Source organism: Culex quinquefasciatus, chromosome 2 (assembly GCF_015732765.1).
Source record: "Culex quinquefasciatus strain JHB chromosome 2, VPISU_Cqui_1.0_pri_paternal, whole genome shotgun sequence".
Lineage (NCBI taxonomy): Eukaryota > Metazoa > Arthropoda > Insecta > Diptera > Culicidae > Culex > Culex quinquefasciatus.
The window spans coordinates 120,304,430-120,329,244 of NC_051862.1; the positions used below are offsets into that span (position 1 = coordinate 120,304,430).

A 24,815-nucleotide genomic window follows, 5' to 3' on the forward strand; every position below is an offset into this window, starting at 1 on the left:
TACAAAAATATAAAAATACAAAAATACAAAAATACAAAAATACAAAAATACAAAAATACAAAAATACAAAAATACAAAAATACAAAAACACAAAAATATAAAAATACAAAAATATAAAAATACAAAAATACAAAAATACAAAAATACAAAAATACAAAAATACAAAAATACAAAAATACAAAAATACAAAAATACAAAAATACAAAAATACAAAAATACAAAAATACAAAAATTCAAAATACAAAAATACAAAAATACAAAAATACAAAAATACAAAAATACAAAAATACAAAAATACAAAAATACAAAAATACAAAAATACAAAAATACAAAACTACAAAAATACAAATATACAAATATACAAAAATACAAAAATACAAAAATACAAAAATACAAAAATACAAAAATACAAAAATACAAAAATACAAAAATACAAAAATATAAAAATACAAAAATACAAAAATACAAAAATACAAAAATACAAAAAAACAAAAATACAAAAATACAAAAATACAAAAATACAAAAATACAAAAATACAAAAATAAAAAATCAACATAAATTCGTTTCTACAGAGAACTTCTCTCCACCAGTGGCGAACAAAAAATTAAAGATCATTATAAATCTCCAACACATGTCTGATCCCATCTGAGTGACGCTGCGAAAAGAGAAAACTCTACCGAATGTTGGCTCCCGAAAGGGAAGGGCTCAAAACCCAGACCCAGATCGAGGAGAAGGGGTGTCAAAGGAGCAGAACGAGGCAATTAGAACCTGATGCGCTCGCTTGGATGTGGCAATTGGAGTCCAAAAAAGGGTCGCCTCCACGAAGCGTTTAACGTCGTAACGTGAGACATTTCGAGGGGAATTAATGTTGATAATTGACTTCCATTGTTCATCGTTTAAATTGTCTGCCCAAAGTTCTTCGTGAAATGTTTTAAACTTAAATTTCATCCAATCATAATTGATTCCAAGGAAATAAAAGGCTTCACTCACCTTCTGCAAACCAAATTGCCCCCGCTCCGTTTCCAGCGTGGTCATTCAATCATCGACCATATTCAAATTGGGTTTTCAATATGTCTGCCGCAGCACAGAATTCCTTCTCCCACACAAATGCCTATTGGTTTTGCGGTATGAGTCAATTCAATTAAGCCTTAGGTGATGGTGCCGCCATCTGACGAGCCCATCGCGCGAGGAGTACGATGATGGTCGGCAAAATGGTGTCCAGACGATGTGGACATGTCCACTGCAGTGGTGTGTTAACCGTCCCACCAGTAACTGCAGCCAGTGGACACACCCAACCGAAAAGGGCATTTATGGATGTCCTGAACGGGACTCTGCAATGGTGTCTGTTTACTTTGGTTGATGGTGAAGGATGGTTTCGTGGTTCAGTGAGGAAGGTGATTTTTAAAGATATTTCCGAAATATTACTTCAATAAATTGCTAAAAAAAACTCAAAATGCTATTTTCACAAAAATATGGTGATTTTCGAACTTTTAACTTCAGGGTTAATGTTTTCAAATTAAATCGTGATATAAAAAATCTTTAATGTGACATAAAAATAGGGACTGGATTTTTTTTATCTGCATGACCAACGGGCGTCTATATGGGTGAATTAACCGTCGGTATAACTTCAGGTAGATTCAGTGTACCACGATGGACACTCATGTTGTTTAAAAAAGATAAAGGTGGTTATGTTGCACATAGCCAATATGACAAAGGGCATTAAGCTCTAAAGATCAAATCTATTTCAAATTTATTTATTTTTTTGATGCCCAAGCTTTTCTAATAATTACCTGGGATTTCCAATTCCAGGAACACTAAGCCTGCTTGCCTGCTCTGCTCATTATACCTACTATTTTCTACTTGTCTTCAAATAAACTTAAAAATAAAAATCTGGTCATTTCAGTAACATGGATATTAACAGAAACAATTTAACGGAGAAGTTCACACTCCCTCTAAAGTGTAACGCCAACTTTCGTTAAAGTATCCCGAACCCTCTGTAACTTCAAAAATCCTCAATTGCGCACATTCAAGCAGTGTTTTAAAACCCCACCACGAGTAAAAAGTAAAAACTGCAAAGCAACAGCGCCCCGGCGCAAATTGAGCAATTTTCATTTTACCATATTTTCAATCCAATTTCCATCGGGTTTCGCACACAACCAGCGAGAAACCACCCACGCAATCCCCATAACTATTGAAACTTTTTCCCCGAGCTGGGCCCAGAAGTGGCTCGGAAAATGGGTTTTAAGCTGCTGGGTTGGGGCAGTGAGGGTTAAACATGGCGAAAATATTGCAAAAGTTGTGAAGTGTCGATTCTGCGGGAAAGGTCGTCGCTTTGTTCGGTTCATTTTTCGGTGGATTTAAAAAAAAGAGAGACTCTCTTTTGCTTTTTTTTTTTGTTATCGATGAAAATGAGAAAGCACGAGAAGGGGATGATGATGATGAGCGATGATCGTTATCGCCATCATTGAGGGGAAAAAGGGCCAATCGGGGTTGGGGGTGTCAAATGGGGGGATGCTGTATGAATTTTGATGTCGGCACACAAGTTTCGAGAACTCAATTTTCGCTAGTGGGGCGTATCAATTCGGTGAAGCAAACTGTTGTTGAGATTGATCCAAACGGCGAGGGCTGCGATACGGTGTGGTGTGGATTGAATAAAATTAAATCGGACTTTTAGAGTGGCTTATTATTCATGAATTTCAAGTGGTCACGACTTTTTCAGGTGTCGTAATCGCGTCAATTGATTATTTTTGGAACAAATTATTGTTTATCGTAAGGATAAGTCAGATTTTACTAACTTTTCAGCCACTTGAGAAAATGTCAAGTACGTGACTGAACGTGACATTCAAAGGAGCAATCATAAGAAAATTACCTCCTACACAGAGTGGACGAAAATAAATCACCAACCGATCTGGGCCAGGCTCTAGCATAAATCAATCAATCAATTTTTGGAATGAGCGTGGCGGGAAAACCCCACCAAAACCAGCACCAAATCGACCAAGGATTGTCTAATATTAGCTCTTCGGAATCATCATCATCATCATCCAACTATTAGCCCAATTGCGAAAGTCGTGTTTGCGTACCCTGTAATGAGGCCAATCGAGATCAGGCAAATATTGGTCCAGTTTCCCTTTCCCTTCAAACCTCTAAACATGATGATGCAGGCCAGAGTATGAGCAAATTGGACTTGTCAAAATGTCACTCAAACTGAGAGAACTCGTTGGCTGGGTGGTTGGTGATGGGATGTCGTCTTGCGGTTTGAGTGGTGATCTTAGTACAGTGGGACTAATGAGAACTGGCAAAGAAAAGTACAAAATGGCCAATTATCAAATCGGCAGAGTGTGAGGGCACGGACATGATGTACTCATTAGGTGGGAAAGTTATCAAATGTTTTCAAAAATAATTTTAAACCATTTTCTTTTTTCAAAAATAAACCAAGTTCCTTAAATTAGAATGGCCTAAAAATAAAACTACGTTATTTACAACCGTCCAAAACTGTGTCACACGCGGTAGCCACTTTGACTTGATTAAAACTTCCCACAATATACGACGCCAGCAACAAAGTCTCTTAATTTCTATCTAATTTAAATGTAGGTTAGTTGGGAGCGAAATCATTCACGTCCACGACGAAATGACATTCCCTGGTGGGTCGTTCCCTTCCTCCTTCTGCCATCCCCGAGGGGCCCTTTTCGGTTGTTTCTCTTTCTATTTACGGGGGATAGGTGGCTATTAAATATGTGTTAATATTTTTATGACTGCGGCAGTCTTTTTTTCCTTCTTTTTTTGGGGGAATGCGCCGAAGACGACAAACTTGTAACAGGTTCGACAGAAGCCGGTACGGAATTTCACCTTAGTTGATTGACGAACAGACGTCCGGTGGATTTGAATCACTTGAAAACACAAACATATTTTAGGCTTCATATTTTCGATTATCCTTTTCTCAAACTTTTTTAACGTAATCCATGTGTGACAAAACAATTATTTATTGCCGTTTCATGGAAATTCACTAAAAAAAATAGCGGTCAATTTGAACAAAGAAATAAAACTCACCACGGTCATTTTGAATTCACCACGCGCATGACAGCAGAAAAAAAAATGGCTCTAGGGAGAAGTGATCTATGGATTTTCAATAACAATGTTCAATGATTTATGTCCATTTGTCTGCGATTATAGTGGCTCATTCTACTACACTGACTGTAAGTCAGTTTCTGTGAGATATGTCTCTTCCCTAAAATTGTGTCGTCTATTTGGTTTTAATGAAGAGCATTCCAAAAGACACCAGCCAACCGCAGTCGAGCCAAACAACAACAAATCGTGAAATAAACAAAATATTCCACCCAAAACAAAATAAAGTCGGTCAAAAGAAACATAGAGCTTTACGATAACCAACGGAGAATCTGGAGGCAAACAAAAAACAAAAAAAAACAAATTTGCCTCTCCGGAAAACCGCAGGTCGCCCAACGTTTTGGTTTCGGTTCGTAAAGTATTTCTTTCCCCACGTTTTGTCTAAGTTTAGCGATTATTTCGGCAATTCCGACCCGAACCCCGTCCCTAACTTTAGCGGGAGTGAAATCACGGGGGGAACCAACACAGAAAAAAATATGTGAATTTATTCGACACGGAAAAAATGAATCACATGTAAACTCAGTTGATGTAAACTTGAGATTCGACGTAAACGGTTGAATCACACGTAAAATCATGTTTTTACGTATAATTTGTTGCAAATCTACATCAAATTTCATTTAAATTTAAATGTTTAATGACGTGCAAAAGTGTTACATCATAAATGATGTAACATTCAGAAATATTTTTTGTGTGTATACCCGACGATGGTATAAATATTCATAAACGTCCGGGAATGTTGGGTGCAACGGCGGTCCGTTTGAAAGTGTACAGAAAATCGATGGGAATTTTAAGGGGTTCCGGAGCTTGTGATTGGCTGGAATTTCTGGAAATTGTTTTGAAAACATAACCCAGGCGAAACTGTCTCAAAACAAATCAACTTGCGAGTAATCACGACTTCAATTGATACAACTTGCATGCAACCACCATTCAAGTTGCGTGACACTTTCAGCGAAGTGCTCCCAGTAAAACTGTCAAAATCATCGACCAATGTGGCGGCACCTTAATTTGTCCCCAGAGTAAACAGGTCACGTCACGTGATGCACTTTGCCAGATCGATCCTGCTTCCTCCTGTCAGAGCCGGGACCGTCAGCGGGTGGTTAAACGGTTTGTTTAATACGGAAGCCATTCGTTTAAACATAAACCAGACAATTCAATTAATGTTATTTTATTGCTTCTCCGTTCGTCGTCGTCGGGGGAACCCCTTCCCCGGGACCGTGGAGTCCCCAAGAGATGAGGTGTTTGGACAAAATTTGGAGTGGCTCTCGAAAAAGAGAAGAAGGAAAAAAACCACATGCTGACAATTTCCTTTGGCGCTGATAAATAAAGACATCATTCTGGTCTCTTCTTTGCTGGGCTGTAATGAGCTGTTATATTGGGAGCACACGCAGAGTCCGGGGCAGATAAATAAAAGTGATAAACGGTCCGCGCGGGTTTTTTTTTTAAGATGAAATATTTATATTTGCGTGGATGGGAGATATTTACGATATTGGGCGGTAAATGACTTCTTGGGTTTTGCTAAATGGTGCTCGGAATTTCGATTAAAGTTGCTAATTTTGGATTTAATTGTCGCCTACGTTAAGTTTTATAAAAAAATCTCGGAACTTGATGGACAGATTTGTGACGGATTTGGTCCATTCGGTTCAATTTTGGATGCCATAAGTCCGAATGCCGTAAACCAAAACATTGACCATCGATATTTTTCGGAAATATTTGGAAACCATACCATACACTACTTTTATAGCATGCATTTAAGCGCAATAAAATATACTAATGCTTTTGCAGTTCTCGGGATTGTTTTCAAAACGTTCTCATTTGTTAACTAAGCAGCTTTTCGATCAATTCTAGTACAATTTACGAATTATGAAACTTAAAATGCTTTTTCACTGAAAACAATGAATATTCCACATGTTTTGGGATAAAAAATCAAAAAAGTGTCGGAAGTCTTGATGGCTGTTACGACGTATTGCAAAGTAATCAGAGAATTAAACATTATTATGATAAGGGCATCAAACATTTGGTGGTTTGAATAGCCTTCTAGATCATGTTATCTATCTTTACAATAACTTAAAAAAATCAAATATCATCAATGTTGAAACTTGTGCCCAGCGGTACGTTTCTACAGTTGCACACGGAAAAAAAATCCGGAAGTCTTGGACTTTGAACCATGAAAACGCGAATATCTCTAATTTTAAGTCACTAATTTTGAAGTATAAACATTGTATATGATTTTCCAGTAGTCGTGAATATAATCTCATGATTTGGCATGGCCGATAGTGATTACACTCATTAATATGAATAAACTTCATGCTGCTTTAAAATCATACTCAGTCATTGTTCCAAAATTCATGACCAAAAAATCGTGATATTCATGTTTTCATGACTCGTTGTTCATGTCATGGCAAGACTTGAGCAAAATGTTTCGCATTCGCACTCGAGAAATTCGCAAACAAATGTTTAAGCATTTTTTTTTTTAAATCTTCTTTATTATTTAATTCAAACATTATTTTAACTGAAAAGAGCTGAAAATTTGATCAAAAATTCATTTATTAACATTGTAAATCGAACTATTAGTTTTCAAGATATAGCGAGGTAAAATATCAGGGATGACACTGCGAAAAACTGTTTTCTAACATAGAATTAAAATTTTAAGAGGCTCTATATCAGCAACCAGCAGATCAACAAAGTAAAATAAATTTGAAGGAATTTTTTTCAGCTTATCGATTTTTTTTTTTGGAGAGTTGCTTTAGTTGGACAGTATTTTAAAATAGCAAAATCTAAACATTTATCAAAAAATTCTCCTTGATTTGCTCATAACTTGAAATCGGTGATTTTCATTCAATAATTTATATAGTTATTTTCATTATCAAACATGATTTTACAACTAAACATATTTTAGGTTTTTTTCCAAAACAATTATTTTTTTCAAAAAATCATAACTACGGTATCAGATTTGGCACCATCCTAAACTCTATCGCAAAAGACGCTTTGTTTGTCCCCCTTAAAATATAAAACATACAAGATTTTAAATACGTATTTCAGAAAATCCACTTTTAGTGATGAAAAGTCAAATACAGTCAAGACTCGATTATGCGAAGGCCTCGGAAAAATTTCACTTCGGATAATCTAATCACGAAAAAAAAATTTCCTTGTCTTATTTTCGAATGTTGAGCATGAATTTGACCCCTAAATTACGCTTAAAAATTATTTAGAAATTTTTAAATCCAAGATGGCGGCCAAAATGGCGGTGATGCAATATTGAAAAATTGCTTTTTATTTTTTTTAAATGTAATCAACAACAGAATTTTGACTAAAATGGGGTCGTAGAACTCAAATTTTATGTTAAAAACAAGAAAATGAAAAAAATACGGGAAAATTTTTGTTAGTGATTCGATTATCCGAAGTCCCATACAAACCTTCGGATAATCGAACTTCGGATAATCGAGTCTGGACCTGTACCTATTCTTTTCTGAAAAAAATTAATCATTACTTACAACTTTGCCCAAAACACCAAATCAATCGGTAAATCCCTACTAAAAATACAGTTGTGAAATATTCACAAACTGTCAACTGGGGCGAATAAGGACTGCATTCTGAAAAGGGGCAGCAGTTTTTAAAGCAATCAAAAGCTTCAAATTAGGAAATCGATGCACCAATTTAGTTGATCTTTATCTATTCTAACCGAAATCAATTAAAAATATCAAAACATAGTGCAAGAACCTGGCTAAAACAGCTGTCCAAATTCGCCCCACACAGAAAAACGTTACTTAATCCACAGGGTTGTTAAAATATCAAAATATCAGCTCTCAGCAACTACAATTATCCCGCCTGAATATTCCTGCCTCAAATACAACTGCTCTTCTCTCTTCGTTGAAACTCTCAGCGTCAAACATAGCCGAACACGTTTTCGTGTTTACCCACTCGCGATTGACATTTTCCATTTCTCTCTCATTCCCGCTTCCACGATCATCCTACCGCAAAAGCGTTTAACCACAAAAGCCGCCACAAAACCAATTTCGCAAACGCAGTTTGACGGGACGTCATGCGTGGTCGGATCCCAATCGCCATCTCGCGTTCTCTCATTGCAGTTTTTGGAGAGATTGAGAGACTCAGCGGTGAGAGCGCATAGTCGAGGAAAAGGGGAAGAGTGATAGAGAGAGAATGACATCGCTGGGAATCACGAGACACAAGAAGAGATCTCACAAGCTATAGTGACGGCCACTATACTCTCGGATATTTTTGGTGCAGAGATAATCTATTGATAGCTTTTTTATCACTCATTTGCAACACTGTTAATCCACCTGTAGGTGGTTGATGCCTTCCTCGCATTCATAAAGTGAATACACTACACAGCCTCAAAAAAGTGTATAAATAACACTTATTATTATGAAAATACTGAGATCCGGCCTCAAAAAAGTGTATTAAAAGCACTAAGGCTGTTGCAAATATTTTTCAAAGTTTATGTCCCCCCCCCCCTTCAAAGTTGGCCTGAAAAATCAGAGGGCAAAAAATATTTTTTCGAAAAAATTCAAAATTTTAATAAAAAATTTAAAGTTTAACCAACTGAAAACCAGTTAAAATGCATTTTCCCGCGTTTATGATCATCTTCAGCATGTTTGAACTCCTTTGAAAACATTTTAAATTTTAATGAAATACCAATGTACAGTCCCACAAAACAATTTTTTTTGGGGAAAAACAGATGGTTGGAAAGCAACTGTACGCCTGTAAAAGCATTTTAAAACACTTTCTTCATCAAAATGCTGAAAGCTGAGCTTGTAATTTTAATTTTTTTCTGCCCCCCCTCGACTTAGGTCAGAGCCGAGGGACAAAATAATTGCAACGGCCTGAAGTACTTATAACTATTGATAGGGTAGTCAGATCTTCAACCTTTTGAACGCATTGGAAGCATGACGGTTTTTTTTACAAAAACCACCCTTTTTTACAATATTTCAAACTGCAGCCAAATCGTTTTTTTTAGCATAACTTTTGAAGTACTTTTCTAAACATCATAATATTAACTAGGGTCTTGTGGGACCCCAAAACGGATCAAATGAGACCATAATGGTCCAAATCGGTTAAGTCGATAGGTATACGTGAAGGTGGGTCTACGAGGTCAAATAAAGAAGTTCATTTTTCGAGTGATTTTATAGCCTTTCCTCATTGAGGTGAGGAAGGCAAAAAATCAATTCTCGTAATCGTGAATTAGGTTCACGAATGTGAGAACCACGAAGGAATTTATTCATGAGTATGGTGCATTTGCACTGTAAACGTGAATATATTCCTTTGTGGTTCTCGCATTCGTGAATTTTATTCACGATTTTGAGAATTGAGTTTTTTCCGTGCAGATGACGGTGCTTTAGAAAAGCACGCAAAATTGTACGGAGCAGATCAAGTATTGATAAACTGAAATTATTCTACGGTGCAGTAAATCTGTTTTAACTATTATTGTAAAAATAGTACAAAGTTTAAATAAAAGTAGTTTCGAAGTTGATATTTACCAAACAGATGAAAAAATCAAAAATCAAATCATCCACTTTAACGACCCCCAGGTCTTTTGCAAGTTTCTGCTCGAACTTACTCTGAAATAAAAAAAAATACCAAATTTCTAAATTCTAGGAATTTTGCCTTCTTTTCTTATAAAGTAATCCAAAAAACCCAATTAATAAGAAAAGGAGCAAAAAATCCTAGAATTTAGGAATTTGGTACTTTTTTTTTATTTCAGTGTAGGAGTTCATAGGCTTGAATGGGGAGAGCACCCAAGCCTCTTTCTTCCTCAAGGAACCTTCCACTCCAGGGTTTGAACTGACGACCTTTGGGTTGCGAGCCCAACCGCCGCCAGCGATTCCACCGCAGCAGGCTTGGTTTGTTGTGTTGTGTTGTTATTTTTTACGGCAGGGAGACGACTCCCACACCTGGGATGACGGCCTAACAACAGCCAAGGCCGGGACCGACGTTTTACTTCATAATCGAATGGAAGGTTGGAGTAGATGGAAATCGAACCCATGATCTTCTGCTTACAACGTGTACTAAACAGATGAATAAACCTTTAATAAAATTTAACCTTAAAAACCTTGGTACGAGAAGAGCCCGTGGAGAGTTTTTGTTAAATTTTGTACTAATGCATTTTCAGAGTTGTGGAACATTTTTGAGTTCCAACCCAATTTCAGTAACCTTTGTTTCCCGAAACGAAAACGAAACTATTGGCACTACGCCCCCCGGGGCATGGCCTTCCTCTAACGTGGGATTTCTGCTCCAGCGCCTCTGACGAGACAGGAGAAACCGGGACCGACGTTTTACTTCACCATCCGATAGAAGCTCAGTGGATAAGGCGGGAATCGAACCCGCGTCTCATAGCATCATCGGGATCGGCAGCCGAAGCCGCTACCCCTGCGCCACGAGACCCACCACCTTTGTTTCCCATCACTTCTTTTTTCAAATCAGACAAATATTCCCATCAAAGAACCAATCTGTTTGTGCTCTCCGCTACCACCACACATACAGCTGGTAACGATCCGATCATCAGCCCAACATAACACTAAATATGTTGTAACATTCTCGTAATCTGTGTTTGCCCAAGTTTCAAGCTATTTAGACAGATTCCACTCCAGCTCAAAAGCACCATCTTCTGTGGCCCGAAAAGGGGAGCAGGCCATGCAGTCAACCAAAATAGAGCTCCACCAGCGATATCGTTATAAAAAAATGCTCGATTTTTTCCCTCCGTGCCGTGGAACCGTATGGTGTTTATATTACATCGTTATTAATTTTTTTTTCTGCTCCTCTTTTCTCGATTGGTGTCTGTTTTCTCGGCCGCCAAGTGTCGAACATCGCCGCCACCACGTCAGTCATTCTGAATGAAACATTAGGCCCGCGCCGACTGCCGCGAGAAGTCCCAGCTGTGGGCAGGCCCGGCCATGAATCATGCTCGGCGGCAAAAGAAGCTCCTGTGGAAAAAAACGCCCCCTTCTCCGACCTTAGCTGGCTCATTCACAAAAAAGGGGTTATAAATTGCACATCATGGCTCTATCTATCCGGCCATCCATCTATCGGAAGCGCTCTGACACCGTCGTAGACAGCGCGGGACACGACCTGGTGGGTCAGCCGTCTGGAGTCCCACACCCGGGACGCATCCGGTTTGATCGGCGCTTCGTTCCCTTCGACTGGCAGCGCGAGATTATTTATCAAAATGGCCGATAATTTATTTAAAATTGCATTAAACAAATTACACACGCCCGGGTCGGCACGCGGCCCGACAGTCAAAACATATTTTTCCTGTCCCCAAATCGCTCAACAGTCGATTTATTCCGGACGCAGAAGCTGGGAGGGAGGGTTGGAAATCCGAGCCAATTTTACAAAATTTGCAAAAAGCGGAATTTACGACCGTCGTACCAGCGACGGATAATTTTTAACTGGGCGCCATTTTGGGCAACCATCATGGTTAAATGTCGAATTTCGTGCTGCAAACAAACGCAAATCGGCTCGTTTTAAAAAAAAACCTGAACCGACATCACGAAATCACGCTTTCACGTGAAATCTTAATTTGTACCAACGAGTCAAAACAGGTGCTTTCGACCCCGGTGAAAAGTGTCAAATTTCATAACTAGACACCCCTCCGCTAAGCAGCATAATTTGGACAACAACAAACCCATATTTACCGCAAATCCACAGAACACACCTGCCCCGCAAAGAGTCCCCCTCTGAGAGAGAGGTTTGCCAGACAAATCAAATTGTCATTGCGTGCACAAGTCCGCGGAATGCGATTTGATTTCATGTTTAATTTGCATGTCGCTCGTGTGGCGGCTAGTTGGTGGTTTGGTGCAACTCTATGCCACAGCGAAATTGTACAAATGTTTAACACAGATGTACCATTTCAGTTTGGCATAACTTCGCTACGCTACAATAGCGTGGTACAATTTCGGGGAACCCTCGGTGCTACACAGAAAAAAAAATGATTCCACAATATTCATCAGGCAATGGTGACAGATTTTGAGGCAAAAACTGCGGAATATTGCATCAGAAAATGATAAATTTTCATAATATTACATTATTTGAACATTACATCAGAAAATGATGAATTTTCACCAGTTTCTGGTAAATTAGATCATCAGATTCACATTTTTAGGTGATATTACAAAAATACCGATTAAGGTGGTAGATGGTGTCCTTCACTTTTGGGGCAATGACTGTCAATGATGGTTCTGAATTCAAAGTCCAAAAAAAGTAAATTGAAATAAAAAAATAATCAATATATGTAAAATGCTTCTATAAACAACACAAAGTAAAACCATTTTTTGATTGAAACATTCTGAATCAAGATTTGAATGTTTTTCTTAAACAAACATGGCCGCCAAATGGTCGATTGGGGATGATTCCTTCCAGAGCCTTAATATGAAATGGTCTCTTGTCATCATCAACAACTCACTCAATGCGTTGAACTATTTCAATACAAAAAGAAAACCGTGACGTAGTGAATGAGCACAAATTCATTCAAAGTAAAGTTTGACTGCTTACGGACCACGTTCCTAATCCTTTACAGCCCAACCCCACCCCAACTCGCCATAAATCATTTATTCAACCAATTTTTGATCTTTAAAAAGCATTTGGAAAAAAGAACACTACAAATTGCAGAAATGTCTTAAGTTGGAAGTGTGACTTGGTTTATGTGACTTTGACAATGTTTTAAAAAAGTCATTTTTATGGAGTCATCTTTGTGTGTTTCACATTTTCTCTATACTATGTGAAAATAAGTACAATCGATCTTCTCGATATCAATTTTGCACCTGCTGTAAATCAATTTTTTAGTCTCTTCAAGAAGCATGCTTTGATGTATCGTTCTATAATTTGATACTTCCCGCTCTCGACGGTTCCTTTAATAATTACAACGTGAGAGTCCACTGTATGAAGTATTTTTTGTAGTGTACCAGACTTTGCCTCTAAGCATTTTTTTTAAACAATAATTGAAAATGGTATCGATTTCTAGTAGAAATCGATGTGCGAGTAATATTTCTATTTAAAAAAAAAAAACATTTTTTTATAATCATAAGTCAGAGGTAAATTTTTTTCCGAGCTTTTCTATGGTTCAAAATTTGCGGTTTTGTGTAGCCTTAAATACACCAGTTAATTTAAAAAATATCTGATTCAGTGTAAATTAAAAAAAAAAAGCAATTCTTTCCGATTACCATTCTTTCTAAATAGCCCTCATTAATACCTACAACTTTGCTAAAGACACCAAACCGATCATAAAATCTTTTTAAAAGATAAAGTTTTCCGAATATTTAAGTACCATTCTTGTAAAGAAAGCTGTCAAAATTGTATGGAGCCTTGTGTGAGTGAAACAGCTTCTATGGTCATAGGGAAGGCCTTCGTGAAGTTTGAGCCACATCATAAATTATAAAAATTAAAAAATACACAGAATCGACCGGTTTTGTAAAGAATTGCTTATATGGAATATGTAAGCAAACTAAAACTACACGGACAAATATTAATCACATGTAAACTCGGTTGATGTAAACTTGAGATTCGACGTAAACGGTTGAATCACACGAAAAATCATGTTTTTACCAGGAAGGTGCTGTGTCCTATCCCTCGGCTAGACCAGACCAAAATCCATGATAAAGCTGACAGACCAAATCTGTCAGACCAAGACTGTCAGACCAAAGAGCAAAAAGTAAACAATCTTGGTCTTCGACGTAGGTTCACACAAATCAAGAAAAGTAAATTTGAAAAAGAATTTTATTTTTCCAATTCAATGACTGGATTTGGACTGCAAAATTTAATGGACGTCAGAAAATGATTAAACAGTGCGGCGTCCTGTACATCGACAATTAAATAAGCAGTTAAAAGCCTTATTCTTGCACTTTAATTTTTGATCGCGTTTTCGGTTTACACCTGCAAAATCTTAAAATTATTTATACGGATTTGTGATTCCTCTCTTTCCACCATTCCATTGGTTTTTACGTGTAATTTGTTGTAAATTTACATCAAAGTGCATTTAAATTTAAATGTTTAATGATGTAACATTCGGAAATATTTTTTATGTGTGTACTGCAAATTTGTAGAACCTTTGTCAACCACTCCCGTTTAAGTGTAATTTTGTCTAATTAAAGCAACTCAAAGAACTCAATATTTATTATGTTAGGTGTTTTGACAGCTGTCATTGCACTGTGGTCTAGATTGCAACATTAAGTGGAAAATATATGTATCGAAAAATGATGGCGTTCTGGAGCTTTGGTGTCTTGAGAAAAGTTGTTGCAAATGGAAAGGGGCAGCTTTTGGTTTGGTTGAAAATTAGTGTGGTTTACGATTAGGGTGGTAATTTGTTAAAGACACCAACATTTTATCGTGCACACATTCTATGGCCAAATTAAGAGAAAGAATCTGAGTAAACCCACAAACATATGTGTTTGAACGTAAAGTTTAATCGAAAACTGTTGTGGATTTAAAAAATTACAGCCATTGTTAAGTAGGGGAAATATACCCATTTTAATCACACTAAGCCGTTTGACCAATTCTCATCACTTTTGCCGTTTCTGCTATTAAATCAACATTTTCAGATGTTTCAACAATGGAGAGTTGCTTGCTCACTTTTATTTGAGCTATTTATTACTTTGGAACAGTCAAAAACACTTTATATAAGCTGTTATTCATGATCAAAGTGCTGATAGGCCGATAATAGAAATAGGCTGAGAAAGGGTATAGTTCCCCTACGAGAATTTAAATATCTCAAACATGTGCAGGTCACATTTAAGCACCAGGTTGCATTCGAAATTGGTTCCACAAACGCTGACAAAATCTCAGAGGTTTCTTTAAACTTGAGATACGTTAATTTGAAAATGCCTTATTTTCAAAGAAAAAGTTTATGGAATCACCCTGACAAATCTGAAAAAAAAACATGACAGCTGTCATTTCATAACTCCTTTTCACTTAGAGGTTTATGAAACGAACTGTCATACAATCCAGAAATTCTATGAAATATGTGCAAAGAGCTTACTGCACTTCAGAGAAAAACCATTCGGCCCTGTCTAAATATTTTAAGGTGAAACGGAAGGCAGCGCCATATTGACACCATGACTCGAGATTTTGGAAGCACTTATAAGGAAAAGAGCGTAGCTTACGAAGTTCGTTTTTTTTTGCAGATACCAAACAGGTCGATAGTAAGATTTCTGTCCTGTTCAGAAATTGATTTAAGGTGAAGCCGTTGATCATTTTCGAAGAAAATTGATCATCACTATAAAATATTCTGTATTAAATTCATTTTAACGAATTTCTTCACCAAAAGGAATCAGCATGTGCGGGTTGTTGCCTTCTTGAAGCCACTGAAAGAATTTTTGATCTAATTCAACTGTGCTTCAAAATTTATATAATTTTGTGGTACAGTCATTGACGACCTAGTTGGCAATCATTGATTAATGACAATTTCCATAACTTTGCAAGGAATTGGATAATCGTTACCAAAAGGAATAAGCATGTGTAGGAAACTATTCTAAACAACTTGTAGAAGGAATTTTGTCAAAATATTGATAGCGACGCAAAATTTATATGTTTGAACGAAAAATCATGACAATGATGGAAGTCTTTACGTTAAGTTGAGCATAAGTTGTCCAATAATTAGCGTCCTGTTTCACCTTAAGCGATATTTATGCATTTTTTTAAGCCAAATCTCACTAAACTGTATGAAACCATGTCCGGATCCATCATTCAACCAATCGTTATATAAGTAATTGAAAGCCCTTCCAAACAAATCCAAAAGTTTGAAGATCTGACAACACTGTCTCATGTTTTCGTCGTTTTAATGATATAGATGCATTTTTGAAAGACGGATCTCTTGGTTTTTTATATCTTTTGGATTTAGTTGATTCTGTAAAAACAACAGCTTTTTTCGATACTTTTGTGTGGCCCATTTTTAGTAAGGAGTAGGGGATACCAAAGCCATGAGTGGCTTAAGTTATCAACTTTAAATTAATTAGATTTTACCAAATTATTTTATCTCTTTAGTTTAAGAAACAACTGATAATTGAAAAGTTTTCTTATTGTCCTCTTAATTTGTTGGATTTTTCTGTCTTTAAAATCAATTTGCTTCATTGTTCTGACAGGTGCTTCTGTTGTAATTTAATCGAGTCACTCAAAGTTAGTGAAATATTCCGTTAGACACCGTAAAGTAGCACATAAAATCTTGTAAGCCACCATTGCCGTTCTCACCCGAAAAGAAGTAGCATAAAATCGGGGAGCATACTGATAAAATTTAATGAAGTGTTGCTTCCCAAGTCCCAACCCATGCATGCCAAAGTTGCATCCTTCGCTCCTGCTGCTGGCTGCTGCCACTCTCTGGAGTCTACTCGATTTATTAAAAAGTGCAAAATATAATTTATTTCATATTAAAGTTTCTTATCTTGCGCGCTCTTCTTCACGGTGTAATATCTTCGTTCTCTCCCTCTCTCTTTCCCGTTACAGAAGGATTACTCTCGTACAGCATCCCCAAGGGCGTGATTCGTGGCATGGAGGTTGACCTGTCGGACCGCACGTACGACGGCGAGGAGGAGGGCGACCGGCTGGTCGGCGGGCTTGGCCAGCTGGTCGACGGCCAGAAGGGAGCCGATAATTTTCGCATCGATATCCACGGCTTCGGCAAGGGTGAGTACAGCGACTACCACGAGTAGCGAACCGTGAGCAGGGCAATCCGTTACACTGGCGAAAGCTGGTCCATTTTTCCTACTTCCGTGCCGCGGTGAGGGAGATCAACGGGGGATGCTGACCAGCGATGGGTATTTATCATGGGGTATTAAAGATGCTGAAAGGGATAAATTGTGTGACATTCATGGGGGAAGTAGAAGATTTCCCGGGAGAATTGAGGTGAGATTTGGGTCATATGATTGTAAAAAATATTGGAACATTACGATGGATCATTTATGCCTTCGGATCATCTTGGATGGTTAAGACACAGAGCAATTGCGAATAAGAATACTAACCATAAAAAAGATCTTCGCTGCTAAATTTAAGACACAAATAATCGGTATAAAAAACAAAATTTGCCCTCAATAAGTATCATGTTTTCGTCCGCTCATTCCTTATTCAAAAAGTTTACGCTATCGACATCAACCCGCCACCACCAAGCAAGAACCCACGCTGAAATCTTCATCGGTAGACCGCACTTAGGGAACAGGTGGCCCGGCTCGACTTTCGATCGACCGATTTCCCAACCCCCGCATGGCGTAAGTAATTCCGCACTCTCCCAACGGCATCAACATTATTCATCGTGGTGCGGTGAACCCGATTCTCCTTCGCCAGGACCAAAGGATGGCCTCCCGCGGTGTTAAGTGCTGCGGACTACCCACGGGAGGTGCGGGCAAGTGGGGTAAAACCTTGGGTTCGTTGTTTGCCCGCGTGCAAAGCGTCCGCCCATAAAACGTTGTTTGCTTTATTGATTTTCAACCGGGACTAGGGATTTTGCCCACGGGGGTTGAAAAGCAGCATTTTCCGTCGACAACGCACAATTTTCCGATCCGATCCGGGATGGTGGAGGTGGTGGCCTTGGCGCGTGAAAATATTGACTCTTTACACTGCTGGCAGTCAAGCGGGCGAAATTTTGCGGACCAAAGTTGGTATCTTGAGAATCTACCGGCGTGAACCAGACCAAAATATTTGCAAATTACGGTCCCGAGGCCTAGTGCTCATTAAACCGATATCGGGGAATGAAAACTTTTCCAGCGTCCGGCTGTGCACTTGCAGAAAATCGATAGCGCCATCATTTGCGACGTTTGGAACTAAATCTTGCGAAACGAGCCAAGTGAAGACTTTTCCTTTCGACTTCATCGCCCCTTGAACCGAATCGAATCGAACGCAGTGGCATCCCTGAGAAATCTAATATCGGAGATCATTACTCTTTCCCAACCACACAAAATATCGTCTTTCTCGGTGAGTGTGGAAGATTCGGGGGAGTTTGCTGAGCAGGTCGACCTAAAACCGGGTAACGATGGGGTTGTTTTTGAATGATTTAGTGTCTCTGCACTCTGGCACTGGGTTTGTGGGGCAGCGCTGTAGCATAGGGACTGTTGAGAGAAGCAAATAAGTTTAAGTGTGGAGAAAAGACAGCTTCAAAACAACCTCAAAATCATTAAGAAGCCCAATAATCTCAACAATCTCAACAAATTCATCTTATAAACTCAACAACTCATTATCTCAAAAATTTGACAACTCTTCAACTTGACAACTCAACAATCTAACAACCTCAATAACCTCAACAACCACAATATCCTCAACAACTCAAAAACATTAACAACCCCAATCACCTGAATAAACCTTTCGATAGCCTGAATAACCTCAATTATATCATCAACTCTAAAAACTTTAATAACCCCAATGACCTAAATAACCTTAAAAGCCTCAACAACCTAAAGAACAACAACAACCTTGAAAACCTCAATAACCCCAATGACCTCAATAATTTTAACAACCTAAAAAACCTCAACAACCTGAAAAATTTCTTTAACTCTCATGACCTCAAAAACCTTTAGAACATGAAGAACCTTAATAACCCCAACGACCTCAAGAACCTAAATAACCTCATTAACCTTACAAAATTCAACTACTAAACTAAACTCGACAACCTTAACAACCGCAATGACCTCAATGACCTCAATGCCCAAGTAACATTTTAGGCTTTATCAAAGCTGCCAAAACCGCTATAAAACCTATCAGCCAAAACCAACATTAAAACCACATAGTCGTAACAAACTCCCCAGAACTTCGATAAACCCCACTTAAAACCTAAAAGGACCTCCGCAAAAGGTTTTTACGGCCTGTTTATAAAAACTACATAGGAGTTCAAGGCTTTACAACTGAATCCTAACAACATTCTCAAAACCTTGATAAAACCTTTGTTAAAAACCTAGTCAGGAGCTAAGAAAATAACACATTTCATACGTCTTCAAACGTCTTATGACAAACAGATTTTATTCTGGCAAAAAAGTGTTCGTCTTACCAAATGAAATAATGGAGATGGTTGTCAAAAATTGCGATGATGATATGATAGATATTGAAGGTAATTAAAATAATTTCAAAGCTTATTCCTCGCAATTTGTGGCTCAAATTTAGCTGTTTGACATGTGGCGTTGCGGTGTTCATCAAGCATTCATAGCATGCTAAGGAAAATTTGATGCTTTTCTGGGGAAAACCGTTGGTTCCGAAAACCCCGGATGTATTGCCGTTGAGCTCGATGGGGGTTGACCGAATCGACCTTGTCTCTTAGGGAAAGTTGTTCTCCAGACGATTCCGCTCATTTCTGGCCATCCTAGAAGTTTCTACATGTTTTCCCCAGGCCTGTAGGAGCGAATGAACGAAAATTCAAAATTTCCCATAATAAATCCCATGTAAAATTAAACTCTCTTGAGACAAGACAGTTTTCAACCAAATGAGCTGAAATTTGGCGTGAGAGTCCCTATGAATATACCTTACAACGGAAACCACACCAGAACTTCATCTGAGAACTTTACAAAATCCGTACCCACCCTAATGGCTATGCTAACGATGTCAGAAATTTATCATAATTGTGTGTTTTCATTGAATTTTAATCAAATTTAAGATTTTCTAATTTTTTTCTGGCAAGATGGCGGTCAATCATATTCAATCAGACTATTTGGCTGCGTTAAATGCTCTTTTAGGAGCTTTTGGTTTTAAGTGAGCTTTCTGCATGCCTAATGGCACTTGACAGCTACAACACCCTTAGTTTTTATGAAGCATGCGATAAAACCGTTTGGCATGGCACTGCCATCTGGTTTTCTAACCTTTATTAAAACTTTCATAAAACCTTTTTGAAAGCCAGTCGGCTTTTATTTTCACCAGGTTTTATGTCCGAGGCATAATACCTTGTTAGAACCTATTAATTAGCTCTTGGTTTTTGGTTGCGGTGATTGCCCAAATAAAACTATTAAGCAATCAAGATGCTACCATAAAACCTCAATAAAACTAGGTAGTGGATAGTTAGTTTAAAAATGTTTCTTGGTGACCTCAACAACACCTCACTTAACCCTCTACATCCCAACCTTGCCTTGTTGTTTTATGTAACTTTGCAAATGTTTTTGAAAATGTATTTTTTCTGGGGTCTGGGTTTTTTTTGTTGTTGTCTTATTTGTTATTGTTGAACTCAAGTATGACCATAAACTACTCTAAAGGTTTCAGAGCAATTCAAGCCCAAATAGTAATTTTTTAAGTACTTTTTTCTCGACCTTCTCCGATTTCAATGAAACTTTGTAGACCTGTTATCCTAGGCATATATAAGCCATTTTTGTGTATATGGAGCCAGTTTCACCCGATAATGACATTTGAGAAGGTTTTTCGTAGTTTAAACATTGCTGTATCTCGAAGCCGTTGCATCGTATCAAAAAGTGGTCAAAGACAAACTTGTAGGAAATTTGATGGGCTTTCCGAAAAAAATACACTGAAAGAAAAAACACACCATTTTAATGACATTTATTGATTTTTAAGTTTAAATGTCAAATTTGAAGAAGAGCCCACGATTTTTTTTCGTTCAAAATTTTTGTGAAAATAGCCTAAAATGTTACAAAAAGACTCACGAAAAACGCAGGTTGGAGCCCTTCTCAAATGTAATTATCGAGTGCAACTGGCTCCATATACACAAAAATGGCTTACATAAGCGTAGGATAACCTTTTTGAATTTAATAGACAATCAACTATTCAAATTTGACTAAAATGGGGTTGCTGAATTCTTATTTTACAATAAAAGCAAGGTAATAAAAAAATTGAAAAAAAAAATATTTTTTGTGATTCGATTATCAGAAGTCTCATACAAACCTTCGGATAATTGAGGCTTCGGATAATCGAGTCTTAACTGAATGCAGTAATTTTTGTAGTTTACCAGACTATGCTTCTTAGCTTTTTTTACGGTTTAAATGATAATGGTATCGTTCTGTAGTAGAAAATGTTAAAAACAAGCAAAAAATTGAAAAAGCGACTTAAAAACATAAAGTAACTAGATATGCAAAAGGTAATGGTAGGAGATGGTAGAGTAAGTCAAATTCTATTAAGAAACAAACATTGCAAATTAAAATACAAGAAACATAAAAAAAAACTAGAGAAGAAAAGTTTTTCGTAGAACAAAAGTTGCTCGAAATGACGTCCTGAACATGGAAAAACAAAAAAAAATCGAAAAAACAAATTAGGCTTTAGAGGGTTAATCTTTTCTAATAATCAAAGATGCTGCATCTTTTTCCTCAGAACACCTCTGTCACGCTGAGTTGAATCAGCCCCCCTCAAGTGACACTCTCTCCACGTTAAGAAACAGAGGGAACGCGATTTAATTACGCAATTATAACGATGCCGAGAAGAGAACCCAAGCGGCATGTTTGACTAGTGCCAACGTGTTCAGAGTTTTCCGAAAGAATTTTCCAGTGCCAGAAAAACGACTCGACGAGACGGCTGCTGGGTGGATTGAGGCCAAGAACCAGCGTTGAGACGAATTCATGTCAATCAAGCTCGCGGTTTGGCAAATTGGATTCGGTTGACCTGGACGGGGAGAATATTGCTGAGGGAACGAGGTGATGCTGGGATGAAGTGACAACGAAGTTTGTTCGTCTCATTATTAAAGATAGATATCTTAAAGAGGTTGGTGTTGGGTTTGAGAAATTGGAGTTTAATTTTTGTTGGATGGGCCAAAACATTCTGGAAAATCGATTATTAAAATTTGCGTAAAATCTTCCAATTTTTTTTTGAAACTCGATGATTGTGTTGGATTTCTTTTAATTAAGATAAACATTGACATTTATGCAAAATTATACAAATATTTTCAGAGTCCGAAAAGCACTTAATCTCTTTGGGTGTACTACCTTACACTTCAATTACGGACGTATGATTTCAAGATAAAATATCAGATTTCTAAAAATATCTGACTTTGTTATAGATCTCTCCATGATTTAGATCTTTTGTGTTTTCCGAAGTTAAGCTACACCGCAATGGTTTTCACTATACACATATGGTAGAATGATGGGCTATAAAAAAACTTTGCCTAAAAGTTAAAACGCAGCATCAAGAAAAAACGTACCGTTAAAATATTTTCTCACCTTCCCATTTCTTCCATTTGTTATTTGTGGCTGCTTCCAAATGATGACTTTTTGAATCAATGTTTTATTATTTATATAACAGAAATATCCGGTTCAGTTCGTGTCAAAGCTCCTCCTATACATTATAGCAAGCATAATAGTCATTTTTTCAGAATTTCTGCTTTGGTATTAAGTTCGTTTTGGCAAAAGTACCCGTTGAGAAATAAATCAATAAACCATTCTTTTTGAACATTTTGCCTATTTTTTTGTAATTTAATCTCTGGTATGATGATTCTAAAAAACTAACTTAATCCACCTATGTGGTTGGTGCCTTCCTCACTTTTTTTCCAAAAATGGGTTTGGACACAAATTTCGTCTAATTTCGTTAAGTTTCGGAATACAAAAAACACACATATTACTCAAGGGCTCATAAGTGGCATCTTAGGTGGTCATAGCTTGAGGCAGGGTTACCTGATCTTCAATATTTTAGACTCGTTGGAAAGGTCTTTCGATTACCTAACCAACGCTGGGTCGGATGATGGATCCGGACATTGTTTACATACATTTAAGTGAGATCCGTCTACAAAAAAGTACATAAATATCACTAAAGTGGTCAGAACTCGAGACAGGGTTGCCAGATCTTCAATGTTTTAGACTCGTTGGAAAGGTCTTTCGATTACCTAACCAACGCTGGGTCGGATGATGGATCCGGACATTGTTTACATACATTTAAGTGAGATCCGGCTACAAAAAAGTACATAAATATCACTAAAGTGGTCAGAACTCGAGACAGGGTTGCCAGATCTTCAATGTTTTAGACTCGTTGGAAAGGTCTTTCGATTACCTAACCAACGCTGGGTCGGATGATGGATCCGGACATTGTTTACATACATTTAAGTGAGATCCGGCTACAAAAAAGTACATAAATATCACTAAAGTGGTCAGAACTCGAGACAGGGTTGCCAGATCTTCAATGTTTTAGACTCGTTGGAAAGGTCTTTCGATTACCTAACCAACGCTGGGTCGGATGATGGATCCGGACATTGTTTACATACATTTAAGTGAGATCCGGCTACAAAAAAGTACATAAATATCACTAAAGTGGTCAGAACTCGAGACAGGGTTGCCAGATCTTCAATGTTTTAGACTCTTTGGAAAGGTCTTTCGATTACCTAACCAACGCTGGGTCGGATGATGGATCCGGACATTGTTTACATACATTTAAGTGAGATCCGGCTACAAAAAAGTACATAAATATCACTAATGTGGTCAGAACTCGAGACAGGGTTGCCAGATCTTCAATGTTTTAGACTCGTTGGAAAGGTCTTTCGATTACCTAACCAACGCTGGGTCGGATGATGGATCCGGACATTGTTTACATACATTTAAGTGAGATCCGGCTACAAAAAAGTACATAAATATCACTAAAGTGGTCAGAACTCGAGACAGGGTTGCCAGATCTTCAATGTGTTAGACTCGTTGGAAAGGTCTTTCGATTACCTAACCAACGCTGGGTCGGATGATGGATCCGGACATTGTTTACATACATTTAAGTGAGATCCGGCTACAAAAAAGTACATAAATATCACTAAAGTGGTCAGAACTCGAGACAGGGTTGCCAGATCTTCAATGTTTTAGACTCGTTGGAAAGGTCTTTCGATTACCTAACCAACGATGGGTTGGATGATGGATCCGGACATTGTTTACATACATTTAAGTGAGATCCGGCTACAAAAAAGTACATAAATATCACTAAAGTGGTCAGAACTCGAGACAGGGTTGCCAGATCTTCAATGTTTTAGACTCGTTGGAAAGGTCTTTCGATTACCTAACCAACGATGGGTTGGATGATGGATCCGGACATTGTTTACATACATTTAAGTGAGATCCGGCTACAAAAAGTACATAAATATCACTAATGTGGTCAGAACTCGAGACAGGGTTGCCAGATCTTCAATTTTTGGACTCGTTGGAAAGGTCTTTCAATTACCTATTCAACGATGTATATAATGATGATGTTTGGTTCAGTTTACTGCCATTTATTCAACTTCCAAAAATATGCGAAAACACATTTTTATACATAACTTTTGAACTACTTATCGAAACTTCAAACAATTCAATAGCACCGTATGGGACCCTAAACCAAGTCGAATGCAACTGGTTTGGTCAAAATCGGTTCAGCCAGTGCTGAGAAAACTGCGTGACATTATTGGTCACATACACACACACATACACACAGACATTTGTTCAGTTTTCGATTCTGAGTCGATATGTATACATCATGGTGGGTTTTCGAGCTTTAAATAAAAAGTTCAATTTTAGAGCAGGATTATAGCCTTACCTCAGTGAGGAAGGCAAAAATCAATGTACAAGTTAATGCGTATCATAAACCAGTTGCGCAACCAACATTTTAATATTATTTATGTGAAATACACTAATTTTTAAATTCTGCTTTTAACGATTATGAGACAAAAAATAGTTGTTTATCGTACCTCTACCTTGAAGTCGGTACTTGTGATGCACGAGATACAATTCATATCTTTTTTATTTTTATTTTTTTCAAAAATGCTAAATATGGCGTACAGCCCACGTCAATCGCTAAACAATGCCTCAATCCAGCGAGAATTGCACAGCACTTTAAGCAATTC

At 37.6% G+C, this 24,815-nt stretch overlaps 1 protein-coding gene across 2 annotated transcripts in view; it reads left to right on the forward strand.

The window, feature by feature from the left end:
• The window catches only part of LOC6043622 (discoidin domain-containing receptor tyrosine kinase B), a 473,878-nt gene that overhangs the window by 294,032 nt on the left and 155,031 nt on the right, over positions 1-24,815 (forward strand). For both annotated transcript variants that reach the window (XM_038257913.1, XM_038257914.1), the window contains exon 6: positions 16,568-16,747. In XM_038257913.1, the coding sequence (XP_038113841.1) occupies positions 16,568-16,747 (180 nt within the window). The remainder of the gene's footprint in view (positions 1-16,567; positions 16,748-24,815) is intronic.